Below are 11662 nucleotides of genomic sequence, written 5' to 3'. Positions count from 1 at the left end.
AAGAATAAAACTCATGTGTGGCACTTACTAGGCTAAGCCCCCTATTGCTGTGGGGTCATGTAAATATAAGGAAGGTATTATGGGAACAGGAAAAGCACTTCCATGATTCTTCCAGTAGCAATGGGGTCACGTTGTATTCTCGAGGTCAAGGTCAAGTTTCCTTTTATCTTTTTTCACTCTTAAGAGCAAGTTCATGAGCTGAATCACAAATGCTAAACATTAGGAGTAAACAACAGGCATCTCTCAGGCTCCCTACTGTAAGTGCTAAGCCCTTCTTGGCTGCACTTTGTCACTCTACTACTAGGTAGTATTTTGTTTTCACGTGCTTAATCCTGTTGGCATTGAATCCATTTGACATATAATTTAGACTCCACAAAATTATATTAGAGGTGTGAGGTCTTTTTCTAGCAGTGCCTAGATGGGGGGCCACCCATCGCAAGCTGCTACGTGTGCGTGAGAACACAGCAGAGCACCTGAAGGTCTTGCTTGTGCAGCAGTCACTAATTCTGCAAGTGAACGCAAGCACAGGGCAGGAGGTTACATAAAGGGCTGAATAATGCAGCAGCAGATTAAGCAAAACCAAGGAAAGCCAGAGGAAGAAATGTGCAGTTCTGCTGGTGGCACCCACAGCAACGTTTTCTATAGCACCCTGGGTACAGAAAAGCAGGTAAGTAGGTGATAAAAGCTTTAATTCCACATCCCACAATTCAGCAGGGTCTTTTTTACATTCAGCAAGAATGCTGCTAACAGCTCAAACTTTGAGCAGCAGTATGAATGGTAGCCAGGGACGTAAAGGTGAACTCAACAGCTACTGATCAATTCCTGCCTACACAAATCAAGAAAATACCTAATGTTGATGGTATCTGCACAACACAGACACATCCACAGCTCCAAGGACCACTCTGCTCTGACGATTAGAATCTTTCCCAATTCTTACAGAACATAAGCTTTCCCTACAAGAGCACAGCTTTGCAAAAAGCTAAGGGAAGCAATGTGATCTCTGGGCAAGTATTCACTACTCTAGTCACTTCTAACAGAAGATTCCAGCTAGATTGGCAGAATTATCCATGTGCCCAGCATTTACTGAACAGGAGATCAGCATTAATCTATTAGTCAATAACAGCTATTCAAATTAGCATTACCTACTCAAAAAAAAGTAGGTTTGGGTGAGAAGCAAAACTGGTTTATTTTGCATGTACAAGAGGTGAAATCATTCAGGACTGAAAGTGGGTACTTATTAAGAACTATGCCAGTGGAGCATCAGAGTATGACTTGGAACAAGTGAAACTTTCTCTGAGGCAAAGCTTATAGGAAGACTGGGGCTTAAACTAATCGTCCGTAAATCACAGAAAAAATATGGAGGACTAAAAATTCAGTCCCTTACATGCTAGGTGAACCTCTAATTACAGGTCAACAAGATAACTATAACACACAAATAGATATAAGTAAATTTTGATTTCAACTTTATCTTTCCTAATACTTCAATAGTGTTAAAATCTATTTGAGATTGCATTTTGTAAAACTTGTCTACAATTGTAATTGTCAGCTACTTTAATCATGTATGTGACATGATCTGAAAGCAGGGTGAAAACTACTTTGGTATTTTCCACATTCACCAAAAAAACAAAGCAAAATGAAAGAGAAAATCCTCTGATGGGACCAGATGGAATTAAAAGAGGTTAGAGGATGGAATCTGCAACCAAATTCTGGCTGAGAAAAGAGGTGCCAAGATGAATTTTTATTTCTACACCTGAAATTATTTCCTCATCCAACCAGATTTTTTGTGATCATTTTGGGAAGAATCCTTCTACACCAACAGAAAAGCTAAGATGAAATACTCTACATCAACATAAATGTTATAGGCACAGTTAACCTATTTCATATTTGTTTTCAGTTTTCAGAGAGACATCACCTGGGATAACAGCAGCAGATGAGGTACACCCTAGCAGTGTCACAAAGCATTTTTTTTTTTATCTCAGTGCGTGATGAGACAAAAGCTATTTTAAAAAAATTCAAAACATTTTAAAAACAAGATTACAAGTATTAAACAAAAACACAGCAATCTCTGCATGTATGCTTGACAACGCAACGACTGCCACTGGAACTACTTCATACAGTAACAGATAAACCTCTTTATAGTTAAACTAAACAGAACTAGATAGAAATACATCTGCTGAGAATTGCATTCATCTTAAACATTGAAGATGACAATTTTGAAGTAAACAACAATATGCATATAGCATTGCTTCAGTTTCACTCAGGTTTATTAACCATTTTATTAAGCCCGAATTTGTTACAAACTCAAAGCAGTATTTCAACCTATTACATATACAAAAAACCCCCCAAACTACAAACAAATAAACCCCAGCATATGTTCAGGTTAACAGTAATTACTTTGCATATGTGGGAAAAGAAATTCAGAGGCAACCACTTAAATATGTGAGGGAAAAAAAACAAGTCACATTATTCATATTAAAAAGATGATATAGTGAAGATTTCCACATAAATGAAACAACCCTTTCTCCTACTTCTAAAACACTGTAAACCATAAAATTATGATAAAGAAACTTCTATTAGGTGAATTTTCATAAAACCACAATTTAACAAGATTTAATTTGTACCCCATTTCCTTGGGACATCTAAATTATCAGTTTTGTTTGCTTTCTCAGCAAACCAGAGAGATTGTTTACGTCATTAGTCAACTGATACCAAATACGTGTCTTTGTACCAAAAGTCTCTGGATTAAAAATACACATTCACAGAAATATAAATTAAAAAACTATTCATGTGATTAATTTCAATACAACAGTTGTAGAAATCATTAATAGAATACAATATAGCAACAGACTCAGATACAGCAAAACACAATTTTTTAGTCATAAAGAAGACCTAAATTAGAAATGTTTAGTATAGTGTGGTGGAAAAAGCACACAGCAAATGCTTTACACACTATTCGTTTCAGAATTAAAAAAACCAGAACACTTTCTCAAAACCTCATCAACTGTATTTTACCTACAATATTATTTTGAAAACATTTTCTTTATACTGACAGTAAACTATGCAGTGTATCAGACTTACAGATAAGGCTGCCCTTTCAAATGAATTTATGTATGCCAGGGTAATCTGCACCATCACATTTCTATGCTCTGATACAGGTAACACTCAAATTGTAACAGATGCATCTGTTAATACAGTGTTGCTCTTCTCAGTTGCAGCAGTATCTGCAGTGAGGCTGACGGTGGCCACCTTGTACAGCAAAGACCACAAAACAAATCCACGCTGCTCCTATAGCAGATAAACTAAAGAAATCACGCCGTGATTGACATGCTCCATCCGTTTATATGCACACATGGTACAAAACATACACTGTTTTCAACAAGTTCAACAGAAAAAAGTTTCCAGTGTTTTTATTTGCCTATTCTCTGGACTACCCAGTCCTGCTGGCAGAGGGGACAGCGATTATTCTGTTTCACCCACAAGGACATGCAGCAATTATGGAAGGAATGATTGCATTCTCCCCAAACCACTGAAAAAGAAGAAAGAACATGTTGCAGTCACACTCAGCTGCCCAACCAACAGCTACAAGCAAGGTCCATGCTATCATTCTCAGACACTTATAACCACTGCAAGCTTTAGACACAAAATGGGTCATCACTGAGTTATTCACTGAGATTAGATTACTACAGTCATTCTGATGACAGTTCTGTTATCTTTCCTTTTTATCTGTTTCCAGTTACAAAAGGAGACATGCAGAAACTCTCATCTTCCTGGATAAAGTGACAGAGTTTTATGTATTAACACATTAATCAATTCTGTCCAGGAAATAAGTGTAGCTAAGTTCCTCACTTTATCTTCCCCAGTACCAAAATACAGCCAATGCACTACTGACCTACTATCACACAAGAGCATCTCACCAAATTCTCATCTGAAATGCCATGTTTAAACTTAAGCGTGTATCAAGGAGGCACTTCTGGCACAATATATAGCCTAAGAGCAGAAGTTATTCATAGGCTACAACTGTTTCAACACAACAAAAAGGGTTACCTATTGTCCACCTACTCCTGACTATTAGTTACTCTGCTTTTCCCCTTTATTAGTTCCCATTTTCCTTACTAGAATACAAGGGTGCCAATCAAAGGAGCATTGCAAAACTTGTTTTTTTCTTCTGACAATCTTAAACAGGACACTTAGCAAGACAATTAAGATACATGAGAACAGGAGTTTCCATTAAAACAATCATCAAAACCAACAATGGATTAAATTTGAGACAATATATTTCAAAACAGAAAAGACAAGGGAAGGGTGTGACAAAGTTTACCACTGGTGTGAAAGCTGATTTGAAGGTTGAAGGCACACTTTGAGACTATTTTCACTCTTTCCATTTTAAATATACCGTAACTAAGACTAGGTTTTGCATATGTTGATATGGAATTGGAAGTACGTTTAAACTGGATTACAGTAAACTCAAATGATTTCACTTTTTCAAAAGAAAAGTGCACACACAACCAACTGCCTCTACTACATCTGCACTAAGACTGGGAAGAATACTGCTTTCTATCCCAGACAAACGTTCATTTCAGAATAGCAGATTTTATTGGTATTACCATTGTGTCTTCTGCCACACATCTTAGAAAAACAGCCTTTTCCTACCCACTTCTAAAGTGTGTGTTATCATCTCCTCAGTTATGCTCAGGGTGAGAGAAATTTAAACCTCTCAGCTGCACATGTGTTGACTCCAAAGTTGATGTCGTTTTGTTCTACGTCTGAAGTGAAGACTAATTTTACTAGTGCTCAAAAATAAACCATAAAATATTGCTAATGTAAAAAGATGACACAACATAGAATGAAATGCCAGTTTCCTTTCAAGCATTAATAAAAGCAGTATTCCCTTCAAACTTTAAATGCACCCTACTGAGAAAAGCTTCAACTGAAAAACAAGCGAATTAAATCACTACATACCAACACAGTCTTCTTGTTTGTTTTCAGCTTGACATCTAAGACAGGCATCTAAAAGTAAACAAGAACAAGACTCAATTTGATTCTCAGGATTCCATCTTAAGAATAGGCTTGTCAGAGGAAAATAAAACACTGAAACCAATTTACAGAGGTGAAAATCTCAAGTTTTGATGTCTACCTCAACGCTTTGACATTAAATAATCCCCCTAAACTTTAAAACCATTCATAAGACAATGCAATATACATCGGAAAAGAAAACAGAATGACTATAAACACTTGTTGGGCAATTTATTTTCCATTGCTTTGGTGTTTTCATAACTTCTACTGAAAAAAGCCTTCTCCATTTTGTAGCTATAACAACCAGCAGATCTGTGCCAAGGTACTCAGGCATATTAAGACCACAGCAAGCACAAAGCCAAACCCTAATTACAGGACTTTGTTTTTCAGATGTCAGCATGTCCTTTTAAGGAAATCATTCACAATTTTCTTTTCTTTTTTTTTTTTTAGTTTGCTCATTTCTCCCCACAACTCCCACCTTCTACTACTTTTTATAAAGCAGCTTTCCTTAGTAAGTACCTGCATGTAATTTTCACAAGAGTCACATACACAGACAAACATACTGGTCAATCTGAGTAGTTATCATGGAACAATATCCAATTAAAAATATTTACTATCTTTATGCATGCCATTCTGTAGCTATGGGACTGGATGGACCCAGTAAGATACAGGAGTGACAACTTCCATGTTTAGTACCGTCTCACACACGTTCAGCAGGAAAGTGCCTTTGTTTCTCCTTTGCCTTGTCACAGGCTGCCATAGTCAGATGTGCACACACCACAATAGGAAGTGTTCGACTATTATGAGAGCAAACACCATTTTGTCTCCTTCAAAGAAAAGGTAATAAAAAAAAGTCTCCCACAGGTTGGACCTGGCCTACGTGTCATTAGCTGCACCAGAAACATAATGTGCTAAAAGAATTAAGATTTGAGTATTACTGCTTTCTGTGCCAGATACAGCCAGTACTTCCATTTCAGAGTCATCCGCCCAGACATTCCTCATTTTCTCAGGTAATAAACAACAGAGGACAAACTCTGAAAGAGCTGACCTTTCGTCACTGAAATAAAAGTAAGGCAGTAAATAAAGTTTCCTGTTGTCTGCTTCTTTAATTTGTATTTCCACAGCACCCCAGGGCCAAGCTGCAGGGAAGATTCAGCCAAGCCCCTTCAACTTCTGTCATGATACATCAACGTGAACTGGTTGTGGTCACCTCAATACACATGGCAGCAAGCTGTGCCAGACTAGTAGTCACTGTAAAATCCATTTCCCTGTCCTAGGCCTAGATTTGCCATTTCAGAGAGAGAAGTGACACAGATAGCTAAGGAGAGAAATCCCTGCAACCACAGCAAGGTAAGCTGCACCCAGTCCTGCACCATAACCCGAAGGAATATGTCTGTAAAGTGACAAAGTTAGGAAAATCTAGAGTCAGTGCTGCTGCAATCCTACCCTTTCCAGTTAACACCTCGATTTTTGCTTCTTTCCCTTGTGCTTCTGTGATCCTTTGAGTCCATGTTAGTTCAAGGAGTTAAGCCAGTAGAAAATTAAGCCAGCTGACACTTCCTCCCTTGCAAAAATATCAAACAAACTTTCAACAAGTGCCAGCTTAAGTCTGGCACTGCCTCCATCCTAAGGTTACTGCAGACGCAGTGGCTCTACAGGAACCAGACCAGGTCTGGCAGGGTCATCATGAAATTGCTAAACCAAAGGCAGTGATGATCAAGTTTCACATTCTAACAACATGGTTTGTTCTGAAAAAATGGCTACCGGATTTTTCAGCTAGTTTCAGATGAAACTAATACTCCTTTAGTCTAGTAATAAAAAAATTCTAAATTAACTTCCATAAAAGCTCTGTTAAAGATTTTGTTCATTTAGGACTTTTTTATATAGCGTCCTGTTAACAGGCTAGCTAGGAGGATGAAATAAATTCTTAAAATTATGGTTTACATGGCAGATTAAGACAATTTCATATATCCAGGGTGGTCTCTGTTCATTTAAAAGCAGACAATCTTCAGAAGATTCTCATGAAAACGTTGAATCTCCCACCACTTCAGCCTGAGCTGCATCTTTTTTCCTCTGCCCATCTTTTACATCTTTCTTGTGGTACAGAAACGTTCTCAGTAAGAATGTGTAAGAGAAATGTCAGCATTGCATATCTTGTCTTATTTGTGACTAGATTTGCAGCCTCGTGTTTCCTGGACCTACAAAAGCAAGGTGCCCTGGAGGGAATCTTGGGTCATTTGTCCTGCCAGACGAAGAGGACAGTTATGCCCAGGATGACTCAGCACAACGGTAAAAACTGAAAGAAGAAAACTGAAAGAATTTTCAAAGATCGAAGATAGGTATACACGCAAAAGATGCCAGAGAACAGTAATGCCAGACAGCAGCAAGGCTGCTTTCAGAGAGATTCCCCAGATTTCAAAACCAGACAAAACCCCCCTTCCTTCCCAATGGGTTTTTGGGTACGTTTACGTGTGTGTAACTGCACTAATTAGGAGGTTTGTGTTGAAATGTTAAGAAACTCTGGATTAACAGATTTTTAAAACTGATATCTACATCTACGGCTCCTTCTTATTAAAAAAACCAAAACCCCACAACCCTTAACAAAAACTCCAGACCAAACAAAAAGCCACCAGCAGCAGCACCGCGGCCGTAACGCAGCACTGGAGGAGTCTGCAGGCTCCACACCCTCACAAGGGGGCTGGATGGCAGGACCGCAGCCCGCCTCCGGGCCCTGGCACAAGCTCAGCCCACTTGACTGCGCCGCTTCCCAAACTGACCGGCGCAGGCCAGGGGCCCAGCAGGCGCCACGGCCTCTCCGTCGGGGCGGGCAGCCCAGGGCCGGCCCGGGGAGACGCTGCCCCGACGGAGTCGGCGGCCTGAGGTGGCGGCACAGGCCCGCGCTCGCGTGCGGCAGCCTCAGGCGCGCTGCACGGCGATAGCGAGGGCCGCGGGGCTCCGCTCCCTCCTCGAGGCGCCGCGGAGGAGGAAGAGGAGGCGCGGAGGGGGCAGCCCCCCCCTTCTGCCGGAAACCGCGTCTCCCTCCTCCGCCCGCCGTGCGAAGGGAGGAGGGCACGGCGGCAGGGCACCCCTCCGGCCCGCGCCTCGGCGCCGCCGCAACGCCCGCCCCGCAGCGGGGGCGGCGGCCATGGCGGCCGGGGCCTGCCGGCCAGCGCTTACCCATGACCTGCACCCGGCAAATGGCGCAGGTGTCGCACTCCACGTCCCAGCTCCACATGGCCACCGCGTTCCACTTCTTCAGCGAGAACATCTTGTCAGGGGCGCCCGCCTTGGAGCCCGCAGAGCCCGGGTGCGAGTGGGGGGCGCCCGGCTCGTCCCCGTCCTCCACATCGGCCATGGCGGAGGGGCGGGGACGCGGCGGCGGCGCCCGGCAGCGCGGGCCTGCAGCGCCACCCCGCGCCGGGAGCGGGGCAGCAGGGCCGGCCCGCTGGCCCTGCCTGGCCCGGCCGAGAGGCACCGGCCTCGTTCTGCGCGCTGGGCGCGCTGCCGGCAGGAGCGCTAGCGCTGAGGCAGAGCGGCCATGGCAGGCGCTGCCCAGGGGTAGGTGAGGGAGAAGCGGCCGCAGTGGCCTGTTGGAGGCGGGTGGCCGTGCGCAGCCACAAGGAAAAGGAACGAAAAGAAGTAATTGAGAGCGCCGATCAGCCCGCGAGTGGCTTTTTTATGCGTTTGCTGCGGGGCGAGCCCCATGACTACTGCAGGGCAAGAGCCGTATTGTCACAGCCTCCTGCCCGAGTGAGTTCAACAACTCAGGTCTCGAGTAAGAGGAGCTGTGTCTGAGAAGGCAGTGCAGAGAGGGGAGCTGGGCAATCAGCCTCACTCCTCCACCACAGCCTGGGGAAGGTGTGGTCCCCAGGTCATGGTGTGCACATGAGCGGTTATCTCAAGGGACCCTGACGAGCAGGGCTTGGGATGACCGAGCTGTGTGTCTGACTAGGCAGGGAGCCTACAGCAGCAGGCTGAAGGGCTCATAAACAGCCCTGTCAGCTCAAAGCATTATCCCCTAACATGGAACCACAACATTCCTCAAAACTCAATTTCTGTATTCCTTCTGTTTTTCATTGGTCCTATATTTCATTGTGTACACACTATGAAAAATCCTCCTAAATTCTTTCCATGAAAATAGTACAACTATCTTGTGTTCAAAGTTCTTCCAAGTCTACAGTCTCCAGTAACTGAAAGCTAAGTCTTGTTAGACAGCAGTAATCCTCCATGGAAATGCTTAATTACATTAGGGTAGGATGGTCTGTTACTTGTTAATTATTCAAGTTTTAATTTGTGAGTGGAGCAAAAAAACAGCAGAAGAGAGATAAGAGTTGTGAAGCACTATGGAACTAAAAAGCTAAACGCAGTTTTAAAGTGGCTGACTACATTAGAAAAATATTTACATATACAACCACATGCATCTTAAAACAATGGTAATTTAGCTTTGTTCTTATCCACACGTTGAAGCTGCATTTTAAAAGATAATAGAAACTCGCATTTCTTTTCTAATCTTTACCCAAAGAAAAGTATACAAAAATTACTTCTACAATACAGTGCCCCATCTCTTTAAGCCTACTTTAAGGTAAGTTTGTTAAATAATGTTGATATTCATGTACAAATTAAACTTCAGATACAATGTTCTATTTGAAGTTAGGACAAAAAAAACCCCAAAACGAATGGAAGTTGTAAAAGCTGAAGTTACAAACAGTCCACTCCTTTTCTGAAAGCTTACCAATACTTCATCTGCACAGTTCCCTCTCACATCACCCAATAAATCAGCTGCATTTAGAGAACCTGACTGTGCCCAAAAAATCATTTCCTTGGCAGCTTTAGATACATATGCTGCACTTATTGTTATATGTAGTCTAGGACAGTTCTGTGAAGGTATACCCAAAACCCCATCACACACCTTGAACAGGAGGGATGAACACAACATTACAGATGTGCATGGACCACACTGGCTCACCTTCCCTTATCCACAAAGCAAAAAGCTGAAGGCAGAAGTCTTCTCCAGCCCTGGATCTGACCCTTGTGCGTGCGCACACAGAGAGCCCTTCCTTTCCCTTTCATTTCTGCCATACTGCAGAAATCTCACAGTACATCCACACTGGTTTTGGTGGCTGGGCTGAGCTTTGAGCATCAGTTTGCAAACCCAAATGAGTCCAATCACACTTGTAATACTGGTTGAGACAAGATGTTAAATATGAGTCAGCTTCTACTTGAACCGTACTAAAACCAGTTGATTATTCATTAGCTCACTGTTAGAAAAGCCATACCAACCAGAGTACTTATCTTACTATTCTGTACTAGGACCAGTCCAGCTCTGGATTTACATCAGATTGTTGTACAAAGCTTTAAGAACTATGCTAGATTACTGCTCATTCCCTCTACCACTTAAAAAAAATATTATCTCTGCTCAGCAGAAATGCTGGCAAGTTGTGGTTTCAAAATACTTCTTGTTTTTGCCAACTTTCCTTTAATAACAATTGCTGCTGACTGTCACAGCTGGGTTACATATTATTACAAAGGCTCAGGAATAATGATGTGTAAGAATACAGTGTAAATAAGAGTAGATTCTGGTTTGATACTCTAAAATAAAGTTATTTTCTGCTTGCCTGGTACAGCAGACAGAGTTCAAGTTGCTGAGAAGGAAAGCGGCTCCGAGTCATTCTGTGGACCAGGCATCAATCTCAGCTAGCGTAGAAAAGGAGTAAGTGGTACATCCACACAGCAAGTGCTCTAGTGTAAAGCAAAGTGAAAACTGAAATTAAAACTTTACATATGTAATCAGACATTATTAAAGCCAAGTGACTCTGCCAAATTTTTTAGTTGCATTTATGTATTTTCAAAACTAGACACCTAGTAGGTGTCAAACTGACATTCCTCACAAAAGCTGTTTCTCCACATGCAGAGAGCATTATGAGCAGCTGTGGTACAAGTTTCTCTGGCTGTGAATCACAGCTTTACCTGACTGGACCACACTTGCCTTCACTCAGGAGGATTACCAAATCCTCCTGGCATTCCAATTTGACTTGCTTCCTAAGGCTGCTCAGAGCAAGCCACACACTTTGGCAGCAGCTTCTATGTTGTGCACCTAAGGCACAAAATTCTGGCCTTTGGTAATAAAGTGAAAAAAAAAATAGTTTAAACACTTCAGTTATGGTGATCTTAAAAATCTTCCATTCCTACTATAATCAACTATCACTTCAGAAGGACCTACCATTCCCTTGAAAACACTATTAAACAGCAGGTGAGATCCTTTGCTCTCACTTTAGCTGATTCACACTTGCCTCAATCCACACTGTCCACAATTCCCAAACCTGCAGGAGTCTGCCAGGACGTAGCTGCCATCTTGATGTCACCAAGTCTCTGGATTTGGCAAGAGCTGAGAGATCTACAAACTCAGAGGATCCACCATATGTAGCTGATGTGATGCTCAAACTACTTACTACCATTATGCTAATACAGCAGTGTGGGGCAATAACATGGACTACAGCATTTATACAAAAACACCACCCCAATCACTATTATGCAATCAAAAAGAAATGTTACATAATTAAACTACAATGAAAATATTTAGACATAAAATTGCTTTTGCTTTTCTTCACTGTGGATGTATCTTACCAATAGGCCTCTCACAAAAGGTTCC

The 11662-nt window shown here is 41.9% G+C and overlaps 1 protein-coding gene across 2 annotated transcripts; it reads right to left on the bottom strand.

Annotated features, from left to right (window-relative positions):
• Window positions 1-2246: 2246 nt before the first annotated feature.
• On the bottom strand, window positions 2247-8368 carry RNF7 (ring finger protein 7; the record flags this gene model as incomplete). Of its 2 annotated transcripts, none has more annotated exons than XM_084267331.1 (3): window positions 2247-3526; window positions 4960-5007; window positions 8191-8368. In XM_084267331.1, 3 exons carry the CDS (start codon window positions 8366-8368, stop codon window positions 3408-3410), a joined length of 345 nt encoding a protein of 114 aa, XP_084123457.1. In that variant the 3' UTR covers window positions 2247-3407. The 2 variants fall into 2 exon arrangements, with proteins under 2 accessions (XP_084123457.1, XP_084123458.1); XM_084267332.1 differs by having other exon boundaries at window positions 8198-8368.
• Window positions 8369-11662: the final 3294 nt, after the last annotated feature.

Source organism: Gallinula chloropus, assembly GCF_964237585.1.
Source record: "Gallinula chloropus genome assembly, chromosome: 8".
Classification (NCBI taxonomy): domain Eukaryota; kingdom Metazoa; phylum Chordata; class Aves; order Gruiformes; family Rallidae; genus Gallinula; species Gallinula chloropus.
The sequence above is the reverse complement of the archived record's forward strand: the minus strand, read 5'-3'. Positions and strand labels throughout refer to the sequence as shown.